At 40.3% G+C, this 27,711-nt stretch overlaps 2 protein-coding genes across 4 annotated transcripts; both read left to right on the top strand.

Moving 5' to 3' along the window:
- Positions 1–275: 275 nt before the first annotated feature.
- Positions 276–5,155, top strand: coq7 (coenzyme Q7, hydroxylase). 3 transcript variants are annotated; one of them, XM_020705699.2, is made up of 7 exons: positions 285–362; positions 499–508; positions 797–975; positions 1,840–1,954; positions 2,088–2,227; positions 3,657–3,725; positions 4,814–5,155. In XM_020705699.2, the coding sequence occupies exons 1-7, from the start codon at positions 339–341 to the stop codon at positions 4,889–4,891; spliced, it is 615 nt and encodes a 204-aa protein (XP_020561358.1). In that variant the 5' UTR covers positions 285–338; the 3' UTR covers positions 4,892–5,155. The 3 variants fall into 3 exon arrangements, with proteins under 3 accessions (XP_020561363.1, XP_020561358.1, XP_011478038.1); XM_020705704.2 differs by lacking the exon at positions 499–508 and having other exon boundaries at positions 276–362; XM_011479736.3 differs by having other exon boundaries at positions 290–508.
- A 12,913-nt stretch (positions 5,156–18,068) lies between these two features.
- LOC101157515 (carboxylesterase notum2) lies at positions 18,069–27,205 on the top strand. The gene is made up of 12 exons (XM_004066251.4): positions 18,069–18,419; positions 18,520–18,829; positions 18,914–18,966; positions 20,700–20,795; positions 21,375–21,435; positions 21,886–21,998; positions 22,077–22,179; positions 22,426–22,614; positions 22,727–22,827; positions 25,566–25,713; positions 25,811–25,858; positions 25,972–27,205. The coding sequence occupies exons 2-12, from the start codon at positions 18,522–18,524 to the stop codon at positions 26,273–26,275; spliced, it is 1,524 nt and encodes a 507-aa protein (XP_004066299.1). The 5' UTR covers positions 18,069–18,419; positions 18,520–18,521; the 3' UTR covers positions 26,276–27,205.
- Positions 27,206–27,711: the final 506 nt, after the last annotated feature.

Genomic DNA, 27,711 nt, shown 5'->3' with positions numbered 1-27,711 from the left:
TACCTGTCTGTGTGCACAAGAAAATACCAGTTGGTGTGATTTGTGACTTAAGTCCTCTATAATTCCTGTTAATTTGTACTTAATACTTGTAAGTAGTTGTGTGGATACCGTGTGACGGTGCGTATGTGTCAAGGTAATTAACAAATGCGTTAATAATTATTGTAATAATCCATAATAAACCCATTGTGACCCGCATTCCACACCTGTAGGTGGCGGTAACGCGCCTTTACGCGGTATGCCTTCCGCCATCAAACTACAAAGGAAGAAGAACAAGGGGGGATGGCTCAGAGCGCGATGACGTCATAGACACCAGTCACGTGCCCGTCTTGCGACGCTCAATGTCATCCTACACGCTTAATTTCGTAAGTTTTTTCTTTTCTTTTCTTTAACTTATAGCGCAGGTAGTTGAAACATTTAAAAACTAGCATGCAGAAGATTACGCAGAGGACACTTTCAAACTGCTCCCGCCGGCTTCTCTGTCCCGCAACGTTTCAGCAGAAATGTGGAGGTAAGGGATTGATGCTTATGCTAACATGCTAAAAACATGTAACGTGCTAATGATGTAACTTTGACTTAAGTAACTTTGACTCACTTAATGATGTGTTCTGCATACATATAACGTCGGTGTTATGGTTGTCTATGCCACGTTTTACACAAACAGAACTGTTAGTTAATACGATTCTGGTTCCTTTGGTCCAGAGTCTCCCCACTGTTTGACGCCCATTGTTGCCCTAGTACTGCAGCTGTGAATTGTAACAGGTTATGACTTTTATTTTGTTATTATTTTTTTAATCAGCGTCCCTGCAGTTCGGCGCGCGCGCCTATAGCGTTGTTCCAACGCCTCGCGACAAGGAGGAGAAGGAAATGGTCCACCGCATCTTGCGCGTGGACCATGCTGGGGAATTTGGTGCGAACCGCATTTACGCGGGCCAGATGGCAGTGTTGGGCCGTTCAAAGATCGGACCTCTCATCCAGGTATCGAACACTCACGGCACGAGACACGTTTGAACGGGAGGGGGCGGGGACATCAAAGATGAACACGTGGTTTGTTTAATTAAATGTCAATCCACCTCAAATACGCAGTACAACCCCAGAGAAATTCCAAAAACAATTGATCTAAATCAGAAATAAATATATAAATTCTATTAAACTTAAAATGAACCTTTTAAAAAAGTTTACCCTGAATTATGTGAGACAAACACTTGAAGACTGCTGGGCAGAGGGATCTTGGCTGCAGAAGCCCTTGACTGAAGATTTCCCATTCTAACAGCAGACCTGCGTTACAGCAGAGCTGTGGAAACGCTCAGTGTTATCTAAGTTGTTCTCCATATCCCAAAATAATCTTCATCAGAAGTTCAGATATGGAAGTCATCAATACCTCAGATATGCAGTTGGAGAGCACGTCTATCCAACCAACCATTATCTTGAACCACTGTATCTCTTTTGGGGTCACTGTTGGGTGACCCACTGGACAGGTCGCCAGTCTGTTGCAGGGCCACACAATCACTTCCACACACACTCGCACATGTAGGGACAATGCAGGGTAACCACTCAACCTATGAAGCACGTTTTTGGACGTATAAAGTATAAACCTCAGAGCCTCAGAGATCGAGTTGTCTTAAATAACTGATATTTCATGATATTATCTATATTATCATATATGTGAATATAGTTTACTCTGAAAGGCTTAAGAAAAGCATGATATTGGCCCTTTTAAGTCTCTTCATAAAGCTGGGTTTGTTTTTCTGACATTTAAAAAATGTCAAAAGATTAAAAAAAAAAAACATCTGCTCACGCATTCTTTCAGCTGTATCCTTTTTGCTGTCTGTTTTTCTTTAGCAAATGTGGGATCAAGAAAAGAAGCACTTGGCAAAATTCAATGAAATTCTTTCAGAGAACAGAGTTCGTCCCACAGCACTGCTGCCTTTCTGGAACATTGCGGGGTTTGTATTAGGTCAGTAGAGTCCATAAGCATGCATGTTTCAGATGAAGAAATGACAGAATAATGCTCCGTTTTATAGAAATCCAGTTTACAACATTTACAACGATGCTTTGGACATGTATGTGACCCATGTTTAATCCTTAAGGGGCCTCTACTGCGCTGTTGGGAAAGGAAGGAGCTATGGCCTGCACTGTGGCCGTGGAGGAGAGTATTTCTGAACACTACAACAGCCAGATAAGAGTTCTCATGGAGAAGGACCCAGAGCGGTACACTGAGCTGCTGCAGGTGAGCGGTGAACTTCTGTAGCAGAAAAATAGACAGGCCTATTTTCAGCGATGTTAGCATCTAGCAGCCAAACGGGCTGTTCTGGAGTCCATGTAGTGATTATGTAGAAGAAACTGCCGGTAGCTATAAGCTATTCACTCGGAGTGGTACACACCCAAAAATAAGACAAAACTGTGCCTGTGTGACCAAGTTTCCATCCTTATTTAGAGCTGTGACGGTGTGGGATTTTTGATCACCGCGGTGATGAACCAGCAGGGGGCGCGGTGTCGCGGTCAAAACAGGACTAGCAGAAAAGTAAATTATCCGCAAAGATGCATGTGTTCAATGTGTTTATTAAAGTTCCAATCACGCACCATATGCAGAACTTAAAAAAAATAAAAATAAAAGTGCTATGATGAGGTCATCACCGCGGTGATGTGGTGATGTTATCGTCACACCCCCATCCTTATTGCATTTTAGTTTTCTGAAGTTAAATCAGAGTTCATCTTGGATCGAAAACAAACCATTTTATTTATAGGTTTCCATGTTTTGTCAGATGAACTGCAGTTTTTTCCCTCTCACTGCCCCATGCAGAGGAGCCAGTAGTAGGGGGTCCTGGACCTGGAACATTCGCTCTTTAAAACAAAACTGGGACACAAAGTTAGTACAAACAAGTGATGCTGATGTGACTTCCTTGGTTTATAGGGTGTAATGATTTATTTGAACAACAATCTGATTCATAAAATAATTTGTGGGCATTGAAATGATTCAAAATCAATATTGGTTCATTTTGTGTACAAGTAAACAAATCACATTTTAGTTTTCCTAAAGCTCAGACCCGCTGTTGTTTTTCCAAATCAAAATAATCCAAATTATGAGAACATTCTAGAACACTGTATGGTCACATGTCTTTGCTAAAGGACTGGAATGATGGACTGATCAGTTTTTGCTGCGTCAGGTGTGTGTTGTCTACTTTGATGGAACTTGGTCGTTTTTACGTGAGAGTAAAATAAACCTAGCGTGCCTCACAATATAATCCATTTATCTGATTTTGAAACATTTTGGAATGGTGTAGGTCGATTTGATTAACTACTTCCCTCAGACAGGTCGATCTGGTTGGATTATAGGGATATACATTGATTAAGACGATTAATCGTTACACTATCGGTTAAGTTGGCAGGGTCAGCAGAAACGTGAGAAAAGTACATTTAAAAGTCTCTTGAGTGTCTAACCTTCAACACATAAGCGTAGCGTTTCTAGTGGAAAATCTGGTGTTGAATCTGTAACCGTCAAGGAAAAGTCATCTGTGCAATCACAGCTGGATCCAAAATGATGAGGACAAACATTCTTGGTACCAACTGCTGGCCTCCAGTTTAACTAGAACATTTAAACAGATTTTTTTGTTTGTTTAGAATTTACTTGCTACCCAGAACATGTTTTATTTTGACAGGTTATCAAGGAATTTCGGGACGATGAGATGGAGCACCATGATACAGGACTGGAGCATGATGCTGAATCGGTGAGTCTTGTTTCATTGAAGAGAGTCCGTTTGAATGTTCACTAATGGCAAACGGGAAGGACCCGGTCTTTCATTGTTTCCACTTGAAAGACACAATCACTGTCTAAATGAGTCTTTTTGTATTTGTTTTATTTTTTTCCAGTCTTCAAAATTAATAATGACCTCCAGAGCCTTAAGGGCCAAACGAGAGGAAGAGATTAGTCTGTCTGTGTTCAAAACCACAGTGGTTTTTAGTATTGAATAGGAAAACTATTTGCATTATTTTCATGTTCCCGTGATTTACATTTAGAAGTTTACAACAAACTTTTCATATGAACCCAGATTTATTGTTGACAAGTTTTTTTTTCCCGACAGACTTTTTCTTTCTTTTATTTTTGGTCTACAAATAAGTTACAATAATTTAGGTCAAATGTATTTAGACATAGTTCTGTTTTATGTGAACACAGGAAAAGTATCTCATTGCTATAAAAATGTCATTAAGTAGTTCATTGGCATTCCATTCATTGGGCCTCACACATTTTCACCTCACTGAACCTGTCCCTCTTTGCAAATCATTTGGACCCCCCTGTCTGATACAGAATGATGGTTGCACATGAAGTTTCTGAATTTGCAAACCGTCCTCAGATGTGACTTTTGGTTTGATGTCGTGTCTGGAAGCTTCTCTGTTTCATGGAGCAAATGTGCTCTACAGTTTTAAAGGCCTCGGCTTCAATTGTAAGCGTTTTGGGGGGCCAACACACACATTTTTAAGGTGGATTTTCTCTTCTGCGTCAGCTACATTTCTGAGCAGAGTCAGGATTGTACTGATGGACAGTAATGATGTGGCCCCTTCCTTTCTACCAATGACGTATCCAGCAGGGAAACCTTTACGCGTACGAAGACGATCTTGTGTGGAAATGTTTACTTGGATATTTGCTCGGTTCAGGCAAAACCAACGGGACATCCAAACATGCAATGCTCTTATACAGAATTATTTTTGTTTCAGTTTACAAATACATTCGTTATTTATAATCTGGAGTCTATATTTGGATGTGCTTCTAAGGTGCATTGAAGACTGTCCTTACATGTTTTTTCTTCCTGTTTTTCAGGTGCCTGGTTTTTGGCTTCTTAAAAATGTTATACAGCTTGGTTGTAAAGCAGCAATAAGTATTTCTGAACGTGTCTAACTACATTAAAATATTTTTAAGAATTGTATTTCTTTTTTTTCCTTTGTTAAATGTAAAAAACATTTACTTTTTCCTAGTATTTCACTTTCTTTGAACATCTTTTGGTTTGTTGACTCCAATCAAGTCTTTATTTGTGAATGTGTGAATATTTTCGCTGCAGTTTTCTGAACATAAATGTGTCATTTGTGTGTGGGATTGTTGAGAGGAGGTGTCATTAGCCTGTTTCTGCAAGAAATCAACTTAATAAACCCACTAAATTCAAAACTGCTTCAAATGTTTTCCCACACCTGCAGTGTTAAATGATTCATTCAATTCAAGTTTCTTTATATAGCCCAAAATCAGAACAACAGTCGTCTCAATGGGATTCGTACCGTTAATTGGAAAGTAGCATAAAACCATAAGGATCATGAATACATAGAATTTAATAATAAAATACTAAACTGAACTAACTAAACTGGGCAATCCTGCCCTTAAACCCTCCTTAGATTCATACGTTTTCTTTTTCTGTAATGGTTACTTTTTGATCTGACCTGACATACACCCATACGTGTGTAGAAAGTAGGAGTGTAGTTACGCCATTGTACTCTTCAAGTACGGTAACTCTCCTGTTTCACATGTAATGGTTCATGAATCAAGCTGAGCAATGGCTTGTCATCCTGGCGCGCTCGTCAGCGTGCTTGCACAGCTGTTCTGGGAACATTAGGTCATGAGGCACAAAGGAATACACAACGTTGTTAATCTGTGCTCCTCTTCAGGTTTAGTGATTTAATGCTTTCTCGGTGAACAGGTTTAAATAAAACTGCATTTTTGGAGGAAGTTATTTTCAAATCCGTTGTGGTGAAGATTGAGCTGCTCTCAAATTTCAAGGGGGGGGGGGGGGGGGGGGGGTTCACTGTTTGAAAAAATTGTGTTTAAAAAAAAAAGCAGGCAATATAATATTTTAGTTTGATAATCTACAGGTCATCAAGATCTAGTGTTGTAAGAATACTTGCAAATAAAAGCTTTTAAAATTTGTTTGAGTGATGAGAAATACTTAGGACCAAATTTCTCAGTTCCTTCTATTCTAAATGACTTGTTAATTCTCTTTTCATTGCTTAAATTTTGATTTAATATTTGCAAAGTGCTTCAGTTACATTCAACCCTTTGGGAGTCATCATGCAGACCTGTGGTCATTTCACCCAGACATATGTCTCAACTATCCAGGGTTACATGGCGGCAGGAGCCTATCCTGGCTACTGTTGGACAAAGGTGGGATAAACATTGGACAGACTGGCAGTCGGTTGTATAATCACACAGACTAGCTATAGGGTCAATTTTGAACTATCAGTTAAGTTTCAAACCATGTTTTGGATTAGGTGGACAGCAAAGACCAGGATTTGAACCAGCGGTTTCTCTTTATCATCATGACTTTGGTGCCTCGTCATCATTTTCCCCCATTTTCTATCAAATATAAACACGACCATGTTTGTGTACAATCCTTTTTTTTTTTTTTCTAAACATGTAATTGGAATTTTATACTTAAAGTACTTTCCCTCTGAACACTGACTAGACACTTTTGTGCAGCAGAAGATAAGATATTCTAAAAATAAATCGCAACACTTCAAACCCATTTAGCATTTACTTTTTTAGGGGTCACCAACATAAATCAGCTTTCACTTATTCGCACAGGTGGTTTCTGATCTTTCTGACACAGCCTTGTATTTTATCCGGTTTGGGGGCCGGCACAGGGGGACTCATGCTTGGACCCCTTGTGGCTACATAGATAAGCAATATCGTGAAGGGTCTTGCCCAAACTTATTATATTTAAATTAATAACAGTTTTCTTCAAACTCAAAGAGCCACAATGGAGGGCTAAAAGGCTCTGGAGCCTTGGGTTACAGACCCCTGGCCTAGACAGTCTTCTCTACACACGTCGTCCAGATTTGCCTGGGGAGCCCAAGGCATGTTCACTCCAGTCTAGCCTTCGCCAGTGGGACATGGCCGAAACATCTGAAGGGGATGGACAAGGTTCCCAGGGTCAAGTTCATCCTGCCCTACAGCGTTGACAACAATGAGCTTTTATTCCACATCTGTGTCTTCAGTTAACAGACCCAGTCCAATGAAAATTGTGTTTTAACATGTTCTTGTAGCATTTTTCTCACGATGGATGACATATATAAAGAATATTAAGATTCAAATTGTGTTTCTGAGTATTTCTTTAATCAAATTGCAGTGAATCAGGAGCAAATGAATAAAAGCCCGTTTGATGAAGCCTATTCAAATTTCACCTACAAAACAGTCTCACCTTCAACTCAGAGGCAAATTTCTGATGAACTCCTGTAGCGTTGCAGAAATTATGTCCTAGGAAATTAGTTTTTTTATTTTGTCTAAAAATGGCAGAATTATTATTTATAGACCACTGGGAACACTTTGAAAAAAGATTAAAAGGGGACTGATTTGGAAATTTAAGGTGATTAGTACACTTCCAAGTCCCCCAGCCTCTGGTTCTATGGAAGGTGTGTCAATGAGATTGAGGAGGTCCTCAAGTGTTTCTTCCACCTAACTGGAATTGTCTCTTTTGGCATGCACCCTTTTTGGGTGCATAGGAGGGAATTGTAAAAATTAAGTGTCAAGACATCATGCTTTCCAGAGCATCAGGTACACTTTCTTTGATATGCAGGTCAGAGAGCACAAAGAACCCAAGGAGCAGGGTGGCATGTGGTTTATTGATTTCTGAAAATGAATGTGGACTCAGTTTGCTTACTTTTCTGGAAGGAAGTGACAGGTGGGGGCTCAATGTAGCAGTTCTGCTTTTTGAAAACCACCCAGATCAAAGAACAATCATGTTTTATGGCTGTATGAAGCTATACTCCTTGAGACAGTAAATTGTAACACAGTACTTTAAAAGTTATGTGAAGGCACTTTCTAAGGGCAAAAACGACCAGTACTCCCCCACGGCAGTGCTGGACAACATTTCCAAACAAACGGTGTATGGAAATGTTATAAATTTATTGTTTCCTCCTATGCATTTCCTTTTGAGGTCACACTGATCTGAGCTAGACTTCTCTATAGTTTTACTGCATTCTAGAAAGTTGTTCAGCAGTAAAGGGGAGCCATGCAAATCATAAGGTGCTCATCAGGTGTTCATTATCACATCAACAGCTTAATAGTGAAACACACTGATCCACTACAACTGTGTTTTAGGTGATAAAATAACCACAGGATGAGCAATGTCTTCCTTAAACCACATGTGCTAAGCTTTAACTTTACATCTAAATTAGCTGTTAATGGTGAGTTTACAATCAAGCACTTCTACAGGGTTGATCTATCTGCTTGTCATGCCATCCCTGTCAATCATCCAGCTTCTGTCTGCTTCTCTGCCAATGACAGTCAGGAATTCATTCGCACTAGTTGGGTTCTTTTCTCAGAATAACGTCCAGAGGAATCTGCTGAATCACTGGCTTTGAAATTGGCAACAAAAAGTATGTAGACGGCGATAAAACCTTGCTAAACTGTGACTGTCTTGCTATCCGTGAAAAATTACTGTTGTAAATTCTGAACAGCACGGACAATAGAAATCTCTGCACAACCTTTAATCTTTCGGATACAGATTGTATTGCTTCTTGGCTTTGACACTGCCAGACTTGCCAGAGGTTCATTGCGATAAATGGCTTCAATGAGATGTGTGCCTTTTGCTGTTGTGAGAGTGGAACCAGGGCAATTTTTGTAAAATGCAGTTTAACAATAGTAGTAGAATCTCAGAAAACCTTCAACTTAACTTTTTTAAATTCAGCGCAATGCATAACTGTTTGTTAGAAGTAATATTTTATATGATAAACAAACTAAATATTGAAATGTGAACTTTTATAAATGCATTTCTCAGCCCTCATCAGCTTTGAAGGATGTCTTGTTTATTTTTTGGCTATAGAGTGGGGTATGTTGCACAATGTCTAACTAATGCTCTTCTCTAGGTGACACAAAACAATGGAGCTTTAAAACAGAAACATCAAGGTATTGCATCTACAGCTAACTGCTGCAAAGATCTGACCTCTTAAGCAAAAGCAGTGTTGAAGCTCAACCTGGTTAAGACCACACTTAGCCAACTAAATATTGGAGGCAAAATTATGCCTTGTAAATGTACTCATGTTGACCCATTGTATATATTATATAAGTGTTTAGCTCATCGAACCCAACTGTGTTGTTCAGGATGGTTTGATACATCTTAAACAATTTTAGATTTCTTAATCCTTCCTCCCATCAAATGGAAAGACTCCATTCATTTAACAGTATCAACCTTTTCATTTTTTATGTACAGCACCTTGAGCTGTTTTTTTTTCTCACATGAAAGGTGCTATAATTAATTTGAATTTGAATATATATTTATAATCTTAAACTACATAGGTCAATTTTTACACTGTGTGCCCCACAGACAGAAATACCCACAGTTTGACGTCAGTAGGCTTTTTAAGTCACCGTTATTCACAGTTTTCAGTTTCTGTTTATTTTTTTCAAACACAAACAAATGAAAAACATATCAGTGGTTTAAAAAAACGTAATCTTGTTTACTGATTATTTTGTAGTGACAGAGCATTAAAACTACAGTTTATATGTAAATAAAACTGAGCAGTTACATTTTACTGTCAGAAGTCAGAACTCTGTCTCCCCCTTTGGTCACCGGCAGGAACTGTCGCCAGAGTTCTGAATGTACTTCATTTCCCTGCAACCCCAGCACACAGTTTCTGGATGCCACACATCGGACTCTCATTTGCACTCACTCACAGTACAGTAAACCCTTGTTTTTCGCGGGGGTTACGTTCCAGAAAGAGCCCGTGATAGTCAAAAACCGTGAAGTAGAAACCTCTATTTTTTTTTCCAATTATGATACAATTAAATACTCTATTATACATTGAAAAGAAAGAACACACCATTTTATAGGCTCAAGCATTTGTTTCACAAATCAAAGTACTTTAGAAACGTGTTTTAACAAATAACTTCTGTACTGTACTGTCAAATAATAATTTTAATCATCAATGTGAACAGAAGGCGTCAAATCGCGGAGATTAGCCCCGCCCACCGCGACCCGCGTAATTGGATTAAACGGGAGAAAATATAAAATGATGATTATGAAAAAATACAAAGTACAGTCGCACAAATAGTGACTCGGGTGTATTTAACTGCTCTAAGTTCAGACTGAGCCGCCGCATCCTTTCTCCGCTCTGCAGATTTTTCTTCTTTTAAAGCCTGCGGTGCAGCTGCAGGTGTGTTTGTTAGGGAGAAGAACATAGTGATCGGCAGTTGGTGTCGCTCTTTTTTCTTCTTCGCAAAAACATCCTTATACACCGACATGCCAACATCAAGAGAATTTGCAAGTACATAATGTAAATTTGGCAAGCTGTTTTACTTACATGTACATATTAAACTGCAACGTTCTTGACGCACAGGTAGAGAAGAAGCAGAGTGGCTTTTTAGCCAATCAGAATGCAGAACACAATGCACGCTGCAAATCCGTGAAGTAGCGAAACCGTGAAAAGTAAACCGTGTTATAGCGAGGGATCACTGCATACATAAGCACTGCAATTAGCCTCAATTAACGTGAAGTATTGTTTGCCTGCACTACCGAGCATTATACCTGATCTTCTGATTTCCTGACCCTGTTTAGTCTCTGACTCTGTTTGCCTGGCACCTGCCCCGAATGGTAAATGGTAAATGGTTTATACTTATAGAGTGCTTTTCTACCCTCTTTCGAGGCCAAAGCGCTGTAAAGTCACAGTCTCATTCACCCATGCACACACACATTCACACGCTGATGGCGATGTAGGTACCATGACCGTTCGGCCTGGAACTTCTGTTCGGGGTCCTTTCGACTGAAGGTAACGTCACACTACGGTAACCACACTTGGACAAACTGTGTAGCGTCGAGATCTGCTTGGGCTCTACAAATTTTCATTTCACATTCCCTTTTGTAACCTAAAGTTATTTTCCCTCATAAATTATGTCTGACAATATTCTTTGTAATTTTTACACTGACCAAAAATATAAACGCAACACTTTTGTTATTGCTCCCATTTATTATGGTATGAACTCAAAGATGTGAAACATTTTCCACATACACAAAATAAACAGTTCTCTGAAATATTGTTCACAAATCTGTCTAAATCTGTGATCGTGAGCCCTTCTCCTTTGCCAAGACAATCCATCCCACCTCACAGGTGTGCCATATCAAGATGCTGATTAGACAGCATGATTATTGCACAGGTGTGCCTTGGACTGGCCACAAGAAAAGGCCACTCTGAAATCTTCAGTTGTATCACACAGCACAATGGCACAAATGTTGCAAGTTTTGAGGGAGCGTGCAATTGGCATGCTGATAGCAGGAATGTCCACCAGAGCTGTTGCTAGGGAATTGAATGTCCATTTCTCCACCATAAGCCTTCTCCAAAAGCGTTTCCGAGAATTTGGCAGCACATCCAACCGGCATCACAACCGCAGACCACGTGTAACCACCCCAGCCCAAGACCTCCACATCCAGCATGTCCACCTCCAAGATCGTCTGAGACCAGCCACTCGGACAGCTGCTGTAACAATCGGTTTGCATAACCACAGAATTTCTGTACAAACTGTCAGAAACCGTTTTAGGGAAACTCATCTGCATGCTCGTCGTCCTCATCGAGGTCTTTATATATTTATTTATATTTTTATATTTTTGGTCAGTGTAAAAATTACAAAGAATATTGTCAGACATACTTTATGAGGGAAAATAACTTTAGGTTACAAAAGGGAACGTGAAATGAAAATGTTGTTAGTACGGCTAAATGTTGTTCTTCCGGGTCCGTTCTGCCAATAATAAAGCACTGGGCGCACACATTAAAATAACTACAGGTGAACATGTATTCAATAATAATCATAAAAACACGTTTAGAAGAGAATCTGGCTCTATGTCGGAGCTCTGTTTGTTTACGACAGACTTCATAATATTTTCTTCTATGGTAGTATCGTTATTTATCCAGACCAATCACTATCTGACACGTCATCAGACCAACATAATATGACGTCTGCATTAGTCCAAGGACCCTGAACGGACGTTCTAGGCCGAACAGTTATGGTCCCTTCAGCAGTTCCACTGCTGAACACTGGGGCCAACCAGAAGCAAGGTGGGGTTCAGTGTCTTGCCCAAGGACATTTCAACACATGGGCGTGCAAGGCAGGAATCGAACTTGTAATCTTACGATCATGGGTCGACCGCCCTACAGTTGCACCACGGCTGCCCCCACAGTCTTGCCCGAATCTCGTCTTGATCCTGATTACTCCTGTTTCTTCACTGATGCTAGTTATTGACCCCGGCCTGCCTGACGCTGATTTAGCTTTATGGACTTTTAGCTGAGTTAATAAACCTGCTGCAATACGAACCAACCGCCTGCCTGTTTTGTGACGCTTGAAGAGAATGTAGGCGGTGTAGCTGAGAGACTGTCTACGTATCCACATTTCTTCATAGCATGAGGTGACAACACATGATGTAAAGGGCTGACATCACTTCATCTGGAATCTGTGAGTTATAGTCTGTCATGCACTGATGCCAACTGCTATGGACAGAGAACAAACACAAACCAAGGTCAGTCTTTAAAGCAGGCTAATATGTATTGAACAAGGTATCAGGAAGATCTGTAAATTATTTTTTCAGCCTGTTTTCAAGCAATGATGATCTTGCCTCTGAGTTATCCAACCAAGAATTGGGATCCTTTAAAACAAATCAAATCAAGAAGTAGACCACAAAAAAGACAATTAAATGGAGGAAAGAAAATAAAAATTGAAACCTTTGGCAACTGCCATATGTTTGATACATTTTTCTACCAGTTAAAAAAGCCAAGTAAAGATGTGATATGAAAAACAATGAATGTTTAACTTTGTCACATGCAGTATTATGAAATAAACACTGAATGTGACAACATCCCTAATAAAACTTTCAATTTGTTTCTCTGTTTGGAAATTGTAACTTCCTACTCTGACTATAGGTCAGTATTGGAACAAAGATCGACCACTAAGTTGAGAATTTTGACTTCTGACTCAGCTCCTTCTACACCACAACAAATTAGGACATAGACCGCACAACGTGTGCTGCACCAATTTTTCTGCTGATCTTACGTTTTGATCTCCCTTCATTTGTGAACAAGACCACAAGATACTTAAACTCTACCTCCTGTGGCAGGAGCTCTCTATCCACCCAGAGAGGACAAACTAACTTTGTCCTGTCCAGAACCATGGCCTTAGACTTGGCAGTGCTGAGCCGCATCCCTGCCGCTTCACACTCTGCTGCAAACTCCCCCAATGCATGCTGGAGGTCCTAGCTTGATAAAGCCACCACAGTATTATCACCTTCAAAGATGAGATACAAAATCCTTCCAGCCCCTGGAAGATACTAGAAATTGTGTCCATTAAGATTATGAATAGAACTTGTGATAGAGAACTGCCCTGGTAGAAACTAACATGCACTTAGAACACTTTCAATTTACTTCTGGCTATGCAAAACAAGCTCCTGCTCCTGTCACACAGGGACGTGAAATCCCCCTGTTAGGCTCCCTAGACCCCATATTCACAGGGCACTTTTCAAATGATCCCACCATGCCTTCTCTAAATCCACACACAAAACCCATCTGAACTGGATGAGCGAACTTTCGCGAACCCTCCAACACACAAAGGAGAATGTAGAGGGGTACACTGTTCCATGACAGGGATAGAAACCACACTGTTGTTCCCGAATCTGAGGTTCGTCTTTTGGCCGAACTCTCCTCTCCAGTGCTCTAGACTACACTTTCCAAGGTAGGGCTGAGGAGTGTGATTCCCTGGTAGTTGAAACACGCTGGCAGCCTGTTTACAGTGTCTTACTGCCCACTGCCCTTGTTGTGGCACTTTCCAGTACCCTCTGAGAGACAATCTAAAACACTGTTTGCGCTGAAGGCCAATATCACAGTCAGACCCCTTTACCCTTGCCAAAAAGTGAAGAAACATGACCCTACTGTCTATCTGGCTAACTCCAACAAATGGTTCATGAGCAAACCCACACAAGCCTCTCATCATGAACAACTTCAGGATGGTGGAGTCCATTTCCCTCCCAGAGAGCTGACATTCTGAGTGTCAAAAGCCAAATTCCATGACCATGGGCACCGACTTCAACTGCCACCAAAACCACATTGCTCCTTTTGAGCTCTCCTCCAGGTGGTGGAGCCCGAGGGGAGTATTACCACGTCATCAGTTTAGGAGCCCGGGCCTCCAGGCCCTTGCTTGTGTGCCCTAAACCCGGGCCTGGCATCAGATTGGGGCCTTTAGGATGCCAGTCCAGTAGACGTATTTGGATCTTGGTTATTTTCACTCATAAAGGGGTTTTGAATTGTTTTTGACTGGACCTAAGATCTGTCTGCTGTGGGAGGCGCTAGAGGTTTACGACCCGAACAGCTTAGCCTCTGGGATCTGAGCTCTCAAACCCCTTTGATGTTTGAATTACAAAGCAGAGAGAAGCTTCCGGATTTTCCAAATAAGACATCATGTCACCTTCAGCTAAACTTGGATGTTATGATTCCTCTGGTTGAGGTTTTTAAAACAGAAATAGTGGAAGTTGCTGTACCCATGGAAAAAAAAAAACTGCCACTTCTTCTGTACTACAATTATGCACGGTTCTTTAGATATTCCTGCGTTGACTTGATGGAGCCATAAACCATGAACCAAACGCTATACCTGCAAATACATGGAATGCAAATTTTGTATAACAATTTATAACCCTTCTATTAGAAAAATGAAAATATATTTAAAACATGCTGTTGGGTAATAGTCTCATAAGCTACATGTTTCCAGACTGTATCTGGTCGCCATCATGCATGTGGCATATTTGTTTTGGTTACGCCAGATTATAATTTAAGTGTGGTTGGTGCTTACAGTTATTTCCAGTTTTTTTCAACAGAAGTACATTATTATATATATTATAATTAATCATCACAACAAGCTGTTCATCACTTTTGGGATAATTTCAAACATTTACCAGAACTTAAAAGGGTTGTATATTTAAAATATTCTCGTATTGGTAAAAAAAACCTTGGTGTTCTTCCATCAGGTGCTGTCCTTGTTGAGTGCTGGAGCTGAGCAAAGCATTACCCTGTCCACTGGTATCAATGAACTGTCAGGCTTGTTGATTGCTCCTGCATGACTCAAGGTCACATTACAGCTCCAAAGTGTCAGAAGACCTGAAGAGACCTGAGGATACAATGAGGTCTCTGTCAACCTATGCAAGGTACCAACATCAAAGACGGAGTCTTGCACGAAATTATGTTCTTAATAGATCTTTTTAATCTCATATCGTTGATGGCTGTCTGATCATCCAGGATTCAGCATACACAAATCCTGCTTCTTAGAACAAGCAAATCCTTTTCATTTGTCATCTGTGTGTTTCTATATGTAACTTTATCCTCCTCCCTGCACCTAATGCTGCCGTCAACCCCCTCCGACGTCCATCACTACTGCATTGGCAACCTGCAGGAGTGAGGCCTCTGAACACCAGGTTTTCTGAATAGTTCAGTTGTCACCAGCTGCATGCCTCCTGCTGTGGCTCAGCACCTCATATCTGTCCTGCTAAGGCCCTCTGCCCAGCTCACTGATTAAATGGAAAGCTCTGAATTGTCTCACATTTCTCAGCTCAGTTTTATGCGACACTCTCGATTGATTGATTGTTGGCTTGTGTCCACAGCTTTGCATTGGTCATCGCTTCAGAAGACTGATCCTCCAGATCGTAGTCCAACATGACATGGGATGATGGGAGGGATGACCATTGGTATTTCTTTCTTTCTTCAACATTAATGTTGAGAATATGAATGAACAAATGAAACCGTTTTCTTACTCTTGGTCTCTCCGTCTCAGTGCTGAAGTAATGGTGCTGGAATGCAACTATGGCGGTCGTCCCCGTCTTGTTGATCTTTGAAGTCATCAGCCTGGCAAATATTCCACCTCATGGTTGCACCCTCAGCTCCTTAAGCTGGTGATGACACACATGCTCAGCAGACAAAGTGCCTAGACCACCCGAGCTCTGGGTGCTCTGACCTTGTAGGTTAGCTGTGAAAAATAACAGGGCAAGAAAGAATGCCTCTTATGTTGCACAACAGGTCAAGCTGCTGCCACATCAGGGTGAAGTTCAATATATCTTATGAACCGTTTGTGCAAAATGTTTGTAATATCCACATGAAACAGAGTCCTAAAGTGTTTCAGATTCTTTTGTTGTGAATTTTTTTATGTTGTGAAAGGTCAGAAGAAGAAAAAACGCTTCACTGAATTTCTGCAGCACTAGAAAACAAATCCACTTTCATCCACTGATCTGAAGCTGGCTTTGCGAAACTTATCATTCTGTCCAATCTCATATCAAAGAAAAACAAAATAGCAGCAATGGCATTTCGTGGTCCGTGACATTCTGGCAAAATGGTGATAGATTTACAGCACCTTTTTTTTTTGTTTTTCAGCTGTTTGAGGGATCTGTTAAACAGATTGCAGCATCGATTTCTGGGAAGACAGATGGTGCCTTGCATGCATGAAAACTGAAGGAATGAAGAATTCAGCTCAGTTAATCACATCCTCTATTTGTATATATATGGCTGCCTTCTTATTTTGCATACTGTAGGTGTGAGCAATATTCCTGGCTTTTTCATTAGTGTTTCTGGATTGAGCTCAAAGCAGAGAAAATACAGGAAATGCTTGACATGAAACTGAAATATTAATTAAAAGACGACAATGCAGAACTTATTTTGCATCAGAAAATTAGCAGATGATTTTACGCATTAGAGTGTATTTCATCCATGGAGGGCGAATGCAGACACACTGAGGGAGTTTGAATTTGGACCATATGTGCTGCCTTCAAAGTGTCCGTTCTCCTGTGAAAGATGTGGAGTTGGCTTCGTTAACATACATTTATTCTTCTCTTTTCTGCACAGACTGAGGTCTACCCAGGCCTTGCAGCTCTGTGTGGCTCTGTGCGCTCTCTTGTAGCCTGTGTTCTTTCAAGTGATCATTATTTGCTGTGATTGACACCTTGGGATGGCGTGCATTTTGTTGATGAGAACTTTAGAGGCTTGGGGCTCGTGATACTCCAGTGATTATTGGTACGTCGCCCCTACAGCCGTCTGATGGGGGGGGGGCTCAGAGATCAGTTTCAAATACTCCAGTGCTTTCATCACCAAAGACGAGCCTAACCTGCTGTTTAGGGTTGTGCAGATCAGCAGACACTTTTAAGGGGTAAAAAACCTCTACTACAAACCACAAAGACCTTCATCTGATTGACCTGCGCTTTAGGAACAGTGACGCTAAAAAGAACTGATGCTCTTTAGCATCTGGACATTTTCAAACTTTCCTAAATGACTGAGGGACACATTTAAGTGTAGAGGTCTTTCAGCTGTAAACACCATTGTCTAGAATAACAGAAATTTTGTGATGAGATGGAATCTGTTTGAAATCATCTCAAAAAGCACTTTTGAATAATTAATTTTTCCACTTCTGCAGTTTTTCCTGTCTTTTATTTTTAGTCGACTCGTTTTATCTGATGATGTGTAAACAGATGTTATTTATTTTACCATTTACTTGTTTAGTCAAACACTTAAATGGTTAAAGCATGATCAGGCAACAAAAAACAACAAAGGCAAATAAATAAAATCGGATAAAAAAAACAGAAAGCCTTAAAAACATGAATAGAAATTGCTTTCATAGATTACAATAAAATGGACCCAATCCAGGCAAAAAACACGACATATAAATTGTTTGAGACTTTTGCTGCATTTTTATCTGCTGAGAGGCATTTTGCCTAATTGAAACCAACACATCTGAGCGGTTATTTCTTTAATTTCTTCAGTGTTCTGTCATTTAATTTGATCATTAGTCACATTTATTGACATGTCAGTTAAATGTCTTTATCTGTTTATCATACACAAACACACAATGCAGAACAGAGGTCTAACGGGCACCTTTAGGCTTGATTGAGTGAAACATATTCTGTAGGGTTAGTTTTAAACACACAGGAGCAGCTGCAGCCTTTCGTTCGCCTGCGCCTCTAGAGTCGGCTGGATGGTCAGCAGTGGGTCAAAGCGTGTTTGAGGTGTGTGCTCCATTGACCTCTGGGTCACATACCATGCAAAGTTGTAGTGGCCTTGTTGAGGTTTACATTAAAAGAGGCGATTAGAGGAGGATAGTGGGAGGGGAAAGAAGGGAGAGGATCATTCCTGAGCCATGGTGAGCCGGTGAGGTGGTTGGTGGTGCGTGTGTGCAGGAGACTCACGTTGGCCACCAGTACCTCCCTTTGCTTAAATCAGGACCTGGCAGGAGCTGAAGGGGAGAATGGCTGGAAATCTGATCCAAACAGTGGTACTATAAAACTTCTTGCTAAAATTGAGGCTTCATGAGATCCTTGTCAAGACTTCATCACAGCTCAGCACCGGCATCCTTTTTCCACACCTGCTCTGTCTGTCCTGGACCTTTTTGCAGCAACAACAGACCTCAGCGGCAAAATTCAAAGCTTTTTCATCTTGAAAAGGTAAACTTGTTTCAATGGAAAACACAAGTTGTGTGTTCTTCAATTTTTATTTCAATAAAAAGCTTGTTTTGCCCACATCTTTTTTTGTATGGCTCCTCAGATATGAAGATATCGGGCTGCGTTACTCTCTTACTTTTACTCGGGGAAGTATGGGGTCAGAGCAACCGTAATGCTAAATCGAGTGGCAAGTCTGTGAAGAAGGTTGGTGCAAACCTTGGAGGTGATGCTGCCCAGCCTCCACCCGGGGCTGGGGTCACTGCTGGAAGCAGCAGGAGCAGTGGAGGGTCAGCTGAATCTGAACAGGAGGGTGCTGCAGCAGCTCCTCGTGCAGCTGCACCGCAGACGGACGACATGAGGCTTCACTTCCTCAGGAACACCCAAGTTACATGCAATGATGGAACAGCAGCTGGGTGAGACTTTCTCTTTTTTCAAACACTTTTTTTGAATGAATGGCCTCAGATTGACCTTCTGCTTTTCCTCCTCTGTACATGCAGCTTTTACCTGAAGGAGTCCAGAGGAAACCGCAGGTGGATTTTATTTCTGGAGGGTGAGTGACCACAAAAGCCCAGTATTTCAAACAAGATCCTATAGAATTAAACCTCCAGGACAGGATCCTGACCTAAAATTGGATATTTCTTTTCTTCTTTTTCTTTCTTTTCTTAAAAGTGGTTCTTTTCTTTATTTGGTTTGAAATACCCAATTACTTATTTCTAAGAAAAAAATTTGGGGTATTTCAAACCAAATTTGATCCCCTGGATTGGGAATCAATGATTCAATTCTGCCTTTTTTTCCATATTAAGGACCTCTGTTGAGTATTTCAAAACTCTGGACCAATTTGATCCAGAAAATGGGAATTATTATGATTCCACCTCAAAAAAGGATCTAGGGCTGATCCTAAGTCGGTTTCTCCTTTTAACCTTTTGGTGTGTTTATTTCAAAAAGAAAGAAAATATGTGAATTTAGCAAACCCTTGCTGAAACGTAATTTTCACCCATTTTAAAATGTTTTATAAACATATGGAAAAGTGGGGGGAAAAAGTCTCTCAAAATTCTATTTAGTTTTTCCTTTTTTTCTGTTATTTTTATAGTAGCAGTAGTTTATAATATGTGTGTGTGAGAGTGTGTATTATTATTTTTTATTTGATTAGCTGGATTGAGTGAGCCCAGCTTCTGAGGTACTGAGTACATCTGATCCAGGTGACCAGTAATTCAGTAATTACTGAAGAAAGGTTAGCTCCAAAAAAGCAGGGCAGTTACATGGAACAGGGCAGGGATGGAGACTACTAGTGCTAGAAATTTAAAGTCTAGCCTAATAGTATTTAAAAAAACAATAGATCATTTGTTTTATGAATGTATAGATGTTTTGGGTGAATTTTTACAGTTCAAAATAAGGAAAATAAAGAAATCAGCAGCTACTTTTTGAAGAAGCCTAATATCAAGTGGTAAGTTATTTGATTTAGCTTTTAATGTTTTACTGACACTCAAAAAATGTATTTACAATTACAGGCGCTTAAAAATTCAACCACTGTTTGATAAGTTTCACAAGAACATTTACTTGGGCCTGTATTTTACTTCACTTAAATTGTGAAAAGTAAAAATGCACGAACATTTTCCACTTTTGATCATGATAAGTCACCAAAACCCCTGGTATTTGATGATTTGGGGTTTTTTCCCCTCACTTCCTCCCTTTTGTTTTTTTGTTCTTGATGTTTGAGGGAAAAAAGGGGGATATACATGAGCTCACATTTGTTGTTCAGTTGTGGTTAATAAAGTTCAATAGGTATCCGTTCTTTCATGTTTTACTGTGACTGAATGTAAAAACGTTGGCGGGGTCTAGCGATGTTTAGATGAATTTTGCTCTGGAAAAATGTGAGTCTTTCTGGCAACATTGATTAGAACAAATCTGAACAAATTATTACAAAATATTAAAATCTTAAATCCGTGGAGTCGGATAGAGGGATTTGGTCATCTGGATCACTTTAATCCTGATCCAAAGTTTTAAAAAACCGAGTCAAAGGGATTCATTTAATCTACGGAGGTTCGATGGTTTCGGTTTTCCACGATACCAGCCTCTCTTCAAGTCTGACTTGTGAAATTGTTTTGAAAAAGATTTTTTTCAAAACAGTCTAACATAAGACAGTCCAAACTATCATCAAGAAGTAGAAATTTAGACCCGAGAGCAGACTGCAGGGGCATCTTCCTCTCCCTCCTCACAAGAGTGATGGGCTAAAAACGGGTCTTCCTCTTTCACACATCAATAACTCTAGTCTATTATTTTTAGGTGGCTGGTGCTGCTACAGCAAAGAGAGCTGTGATGCAAGATACCAAACTGTCCCTCGACTAATGAGCTCAACGGTGTGGCCCCAAATCAAAACAGGTTGGTCAGCTCACTACCTTCACAGGCACACCTGTCCATCTGCTCGTAACTCAAATTTCTAATCAGCCAATCACATGGCAGCAACTCAGTGTATTTAGGCATGTTGTCATGGTCAAAACGATCTGCTGTGGTACAAACCGAGCATCAGAATGAAGAAGAAAGATGATTGAAATGACCAGACAGGCTGGTCTGAGCGTTTCAGAAACTGCTGATCTACTGGGATTTTAACCCACAACCATCTCTAGAGTTTACAGACAATGGTCTGAAAAGAGAAAGTATCCAGTGAGTGGCAGGTCTGTGGATGGTCTGGGGATGTGGTGGAACGGGAGATTGGCATCATAGATGTGCAGCCAACAAATCTGCAGCAACAGCGTGATGCTATTTTGTAAAGTGGAACAAACTTCGTGAGGAATGTTTTGAGTACCTTGTTGAATCTATGCCACCAGGATTAAGGTAATTCTGAAGGCAAAAGGGAGTCCAATCAGGTACCAGGAGGGTGTATCTAATAAAGTGGCTGGTTATTGTATGTGGATGGAAAACATTCATGGTGACACTTTGCTGAGGCTGGTTGTCTTGCAGGAACTGGAATTCTGTCTTCCCGAGCAGAGGAAAATCCACACTGGTACAATGCTAACCGTGTGTAAGTATTCCTGTGTGTGCAAGCTTGCATCTTTTTATTTTCCTCAAATCTGGAGGGTTGACCTTTTGGCGAGTACAGTTAGGACATACTCTAGACACTGAAGGGGCGAGGGTGCAACCAGTTTTCCGAGATGCCTTCTCGTCGTTTCCAGCATTATTTGCAGAGATTCGTTTCCCACATTTTGCCTTCATTAAGCCAAATTTTGCAGTAATATCTTTAAAGCAAGTTAAAGCAACATTTCTTCCTGGTTTCAAAAAGCAGTTTTACCAGTATTTTCCTGTTTTTTGAAGTGTACCCCTCTATGTTTCCCTGAGTTGGTGAAATTCAGTTTCTTGTGGAATGCTTTTGTCAGAAAGCAAAAAAGAAGATGATCTTAAAAGCTTTGAAATTTGTGGAGAAAAACAAATCCAAATGTTTGGGTCCACGTATAAATGTTTCTGATCCCCACAGATTCATCCCGTACTGCTCCAGTGATGTCTGGACCGGCACCGGTCCCGCTCCGACCCCTCCTACAAGACAACGACAAGGACGAGACAAAATCAAAGAGAGAAACACAAACACGAGTAAGGATTTCAGCAATAAAAAAGTCTGTTCACTCCCATTTTCCTGTTCCCTGTTAATCTCTCTGCTTCTCCATTCAGCTGAGTATTCCTTCATGGGCTCTCTGATCATTCGCGAGGTCATCAAAGATCTCATACCCAAAGGAATCAAAATGGCCAAGGTCATCATGCTGGCTGGCACCAGGTGAGTCTTTTTCTGCTTCAGTGCATCTGCTGCTTGTTACGTGTCACTTTTTGGACCACCTCCATTCCTTGAGCTGACATTGAACGCCACATATTTTGGCGCCTTCTTTTTTCAGCACTAAATGTTTTACAACAATCTGGGATGACTAGTGACATAGCATTTATTGGAAAGCCTCGTCCTGGAGTGCTGAAGACTCCTCCAATCTTTCCCTGCTTATTTGCACGTGGTTTCTCGGTTCTGCTGCAGTGCCGGAGGAACCGGTGTGCTGCTAAACATTGAGCGGGTCGCCAGCCAGCTGGCACAACTTGGTACGGATGCTCAGGTCCGAGGTCTGGTAGATTCTGGCTGGTTTCTAGAGAGTAAAAAGGAAAGACCAACCAACTGCCCTGAGACTGTTTCCTGCTCTCCTGAAGATGCTATCAAGAACGGGCTCAGGTAAAGAAGTGCATCACACAGTGTGGGTGGAGCCGCTTTTATTAACGTTGTTGTTCTAAATCTCTTGTTTTTGGTTAATCTTTTCATGTTTCCTGTAAACTTGACTTTTCAGATTGTGGAATGGGGCTGTGCCAGAACAATGTCAGCAGCTCTATCAGAAGGGGGAGGAGTGGCAGTGCTTCTTTGGTCACAGACTGTATTCAACCTTGACCTGTGAGTTGGAAATGTTGCATCTTTGTGCTGAACTGGGGGCCGTAGAAACAGAAACGACACAAAACTACCTTTAAAATTTGAATAATATAATGATTAAATAATGTTAGCCACTCACAAGAACAGTTATCCTCCCCAATCATTTTACTTACAGTTAATTTAAAACTTTCTATATAGCGTTGTTGTCTCTGAGTTCATCCAACGACAAACATTTTAAAGGGAAATCAATATTTCTTATCTAAACACACATACTAGTGATGTGACGTTCTGTATTGAGGCTTTGAAGCATGTGGCGAGTAGTGGAGGGAGAGTTTCCGTGGAGCGCGAATCGAAGCTTGCTTCATTTAGGAGAAGTGCAGGAAATGATGATGTCCAAAGCTTCACGGTCAGCTGTACCACGTGAATAAATCATGAAGTGGTTCAGATTGTGCCGCGAGTTTTTACAATGACATCAATCCCTAAGGCTCCATTCAAAATGTGAGCGTTTGATGGAGACTTGCGGTCAGTGAGAGTTTGAAGACATTTTGGATAGAAGTAGAGATGGTATGGAGATTTAGGAGAAACTTTTTTTTTATAGAGAAAAACAATTTGTCCCCTGAACGATCATTGTCCAAACCTCAGCCACCCTCACAACAGTGATGGATACCAAAACTTGGTGCTAAGTTCAAGAGTACTGTATGAAAATCTGGATTTTGGTGCTTTGTTTCAAACATGTCAATCGCTTGTTTTCTATTCAGTTTTGCTTTACAATTCTAGCCAATCGTTTTACTTTTCCAGAACTTGTGGGCGGGCTCATATAGCAATGGGTGGGGATGTGAGGAAGTGGGGCCTCAGTAGAAATGCAGAAGGTGAAGCGAAAGCAACGATTCGATTCATATCATCATTTGTGGATGTTGATATGATTCATAGTTGATATTAGTTCATTTTGAACAATCCGATTTAGTGACTTAATATGGATCCAGGACATCTTTGGCCAAAACTTCAACCAGTGTAACTCAGAGATAAATACCTCATACTGAACAGTGCAGGTGAAGTTTTCAAGATTACTTGGATTTCTTGTAAGTTAATCGAGTGTAAATTAAATATGTGTATGAACAAACAAGTGAACAAGAATTAATGTCAAATTCATTCACATTTTAGTTTCCTAAAGTTCAGCTCACTGTTCGTTTTCCACATCCAAAGAATCCAAAGGCACATTATAAGAACATTCTAGCACACTGTATGGTCAAATGTCTTGACTAAACTCAAAGTGTTTCCACACATTGGACTGGAATGATGGGCTGATCAGTTTTTGCTGCATCACATGTGTGTTGATGTCCACTGTGATGGTTCTTGGTCGGTTTTACATTTTATTAAAATAAACATACCATGTCTCAATCCAATCTGTATTTTCCAAAATTACATCATAGATCGATTTATCTTTTTTTGAAACAAATTTTTATTGGCTCAAGTTGATTAGATTCAATTAACCACTTGCTTACGATAGAAATCAAAACGTTGGATAAATCGATTCAGTGATCAGTCGAGTCATCGTTACTGTCCCACTGTTTACTTAGGCTTGTGTGAGGATGGAGTAGAGCCGCAGTGTCTTTCAGAAGGAATGAGAGAAAGCATCTCAGGCACATTTATGCGCTCTTCTTCACCCTGTGACACTGCTTTGTTCCACTTAAATGCTTTAGGAAAAAGGATTGATTGATTGATTTGAAGCAAAGATTCGAGCACCGTTTAGGGACCGAAACCATTTTAACCAATCATCAATCTTTATGGTCCTTTTCATAGTTGGTAACAAAAAACTTCTGTACACCAAGATAAAAAATATATATAAAACAAGCAAATTAGTTTAGAGATAGGATCAACCCCACTCTTCCTCTCCTGGACCCGCTTACAACCACAAACCTTCCACCTTAAAAGTACCAGTTCGGCCCCAGAAGCCATTAAATCCAAATCCATCCCTATCCTCACCTTACCATAAATTATTATTTTCATAATTTCCTAATAATTGTTGTTGTTTAAAAAAAGAATGTATATGTTTTTTTGTGCTTTGTTTATTTGTATCAATGAGTAAATACTATACTGTATGTGGGTATTTCAGTCCTACTGTTGCTGATGGGACTCAAACACACCTATCAATGTATTTTATTTATTTTTAAATAAAATTAAAAACATAGCTGTCCCACCAATGAAAGCAGTAAATAACTCTCTTGTTTTTTTAAGAAATTAAACATATTTTTTCAAGGCTTCAATTAGATTCCCTAGATCATGCTTTGTGTAAAGGTGCCAGCTGAATAAATGTGCAAACACTGCCCCCTACAGCGTTATTGTTTAAGCCTCTTACAGATTGATGAAGACAATCAAAGAAGAGGAATGACAGAGCCACTCTTCCCAGTCTGAGAGTATTTGCTGTTACTTTTTACATTTTCCATCAGTTCTATCCGTAGCAAATGATTCCGTACTAATGATTGGTGACGGTTTGCAGCACAACATGAAAATGCTGTTGAAGGTCCTGCAATCTGTAAAGAACTTTGAATTTGGTTAAAGGTGATAATGTTATGTCAATTTACCAGCAAAATCTATTTATTCTTTGTTATTAGATTAGACAAAGCTAATCCTCCATTTCATTTTCATTATTAAATAAATTTTCTTTCTTTCAAGTTCAGAAAAGAGTAACTGCTGAACAAGTTCCTTCATCTGAACCAGGACTTGAGGTTTTCTGGATGCGGATTCTTTGTTTTTTCCTGCAGCGCCTCTGTTCGTGGTGCAGTGGCTGTTTGATGAGGAGCAGCTGCGGGTGGAAAACATCTACATGGGTGCACAAAGCCTCTCTGATGAGCAGTGGCAGTACATTCAGAACCTGGGTTTGGAGCTCAAAAACTCCCTCAGAGGTGTCACGTGAGTTCTCAGCTGAATTATCAGCCTCAAACTCCATCCGGTTCACACATCTCCACCAACCAAAGATGGATTTTGTCCGCATGTCTGCTTTTTCCAGGGCTGTTTTTGCTCCGTCCTGCCTTTCCCACACTGTCATCACCAAAAGGTAATCTTTCTCTCGTCAGCTTTTTGCTTTCATTTCTTTTATAAAGCTTTTCCGTCTAAAGAATCCATTAGAAACGTTTTCTGTTAATTTTTTTCACAATTTGTGACCTGCAGTGAATGGATGAGTTTTCAAGTCAAAGGCACCACTTTGCCCCGTGCCCTGCACTGCTGGGACAGGAGTCTGGAGGCAACACGCAACAACAGAAGCCCTGCCAAAGGCTGCCCTTTCCACCTGGTGGACACCTGCCAGTGGCCTCAGTGCAACCCCACCTGCCCAGCCTTGGTGGACCAGGCCACCCAGCAGGAGGCCACTCTGCTCCAGATGCTGGTTGCCATGGGTCTTGACCTGCAGAAGCTGGGCTTGGATCCCCAGGGAGATGCAGACTCTCTGGCCAGCATGGTCAGCAATGGTGGCTAAGCAGAGCGACTGAAGTGAAGCATCAGAAATGTGAATGGATGAAAATAAGATGTGATGCAATTTCAGTGTAACCATGGACATTCAACAGAAGTCTGGTTACTACATTTTGTGCCGCTCAGCATTCCATTATGCTCCACATGTTAGCTCCATCTGTGACCACATCAGGCTGGAGGGAGTGTGGCTCTGGGGGTTTGTGTCGTTGAAATGGGCCCCAAGTGAATGTCAGAGGAAAGCAGGGGCAAAGCTGCTTAGCCTGAAGATCTTCCAGCTTTTAAGATTGGCCTGAAACAACCTACAAGAAGCTCTTAATCCAGATGACTCCACTTTATAAAACTAAAGCATGTCAGTAGAATTTTAAGGCAACAGATGTCCTCAACAGATGTCCTGACATTTCATTCATTTGCTCTGTCAAATAGGAACCGGATCCATCATTTAGCAAACTAGAAAAACAGGCAAAAAACAATATCCAACGATTCTAACCACTTTATCAAAGACTTCTTTGTTTGTGAGACATTTTTCATATTTAGCTCCTAATTTTGTGCCAAGTATATATGCTAGTTGACAGCTTTAATCATATTTTTTATGCATGCAAAACTAAAAGAATTTGGTTGATGTATCATTTGGTCTTAGGTCTATTTCAGGCCTACCTTATTTAATTTTATAGTCCATAATATATTGGAAATAAAATACAGCTGGAGAAACTGGCTTTTGAATGGAAAACACTCACTTTTATGAACTCCTTCTACTGGAAAGTGAAGGAAAAACCGGCAGTTTATTTTACTTTTCTCTTCATTTCCAAACACAGGTTTTCCTGCTGAATCTATGCTGGAACACTTTGCATTTACAGATGTATGTTACATTATTTTATTGAGCATTTGGAGTGCTGAACTCATGTAAGTGTAAATACATAAAATAAAAAATGTAAACTATCGTTTTGCTTTGGTCTTTATTAGTTTTTACTCAACTCTAAATGTATATTATGAATGTGAAATAATTAACCATGTTACAATCTAAAAAACACAATAGAATTTCAAAAAGCAATGCATTCGAACAACAAAAAAGAAAATATGTTTATCTAATTGTGGTTTGGATTTATGGAATGGATTGGATGAAGGTTTAAAACAAACCAAAAGTTCACATGTATTAAAAAAACCTACAAGAAGTCACTAATAGAACTTTATAAGGCCAGAAGTGATTAATAAAACAAAAAATGTCACTTTTGCACAGTTGCCATGCAGAATTGTACCGTGAATCTTTTGTACCTATCTGTAAATAGCAATACGCGTATTGAATACGCACATCATCAGGTTTTGTAAAAAGGGGTGGGAGCAGACAAGATTTCTCTTCAACCCACTCCTTTTCAAGCACACTGTATTGTTTTAGGTCTTTTTTAAACCACTGTGTTGTGTTGATTTTTCATTTGTGTTTCAAATAAA

Source organism: Oryzias latipes, chromosome 1 (genome assembly GCF_002234675.1).
Source record: "Oryzias latipes chromosome 1, ASM223467v1".
Taxonomy (NCBI): domain Eukaryota; kingdom Metazoa; phylum Chordata; class Actinopteri; order Beloniformes; family Adrianichthyidae; genus Oryzias; species Oryzias latipes.
Note: the sequence above shows the minus strand (reverse complement) of the source record. Positions and strands in the feature narration are given on the sequence as shown.

Excerpts from the sequence above, each read along its gene's own strand:
- coq7 (XM_011479736.3), top strand. The coding sequence starts at position 427 with ATGCAGAAGATTACGCAGAGGACACTTTCAAACTGCTCCCGCCGGCTT. Across the intron at positions 1,955-2,087 it reads CATTGCGGGGTTTGTATTAG|GGGCCTCTACTGCGCTGTTG; the intron begins GTCAGTAGAGTC and ends TTAATCCTTAAG. Across the intron at positions 2,228-3,656 it reads GGTACACTGAGCTGCTGCAG|GTTATCAAGGAATTTCGGGA; the intron begins GTGAGCGGTGAA and ends TTATTTTGACAG.
- LOC101157515 (XM_004066251.4), top strand. The coding sequence starts at position 18,522 with ATGAAGATATCGGGCTGCGTTACTCTCTTACTTTTACTCGGGGAAGTA. Across the intron at positions 21,436-21,885 it reads TGGTACAATGCTAACCGTGT|ATTCATCCCGTACTGCTCCA; the intron begins GTAAGTATTCCT and ends TGATCCCCACAG. Across the intron at positions 21,999-22,076 it reads AGAGAGAAACACAAACACGA|CTGAGTATTCCTTCATGGGC; the intron begins GTAAGGATTTCA and ends TTCTCCATTCAG.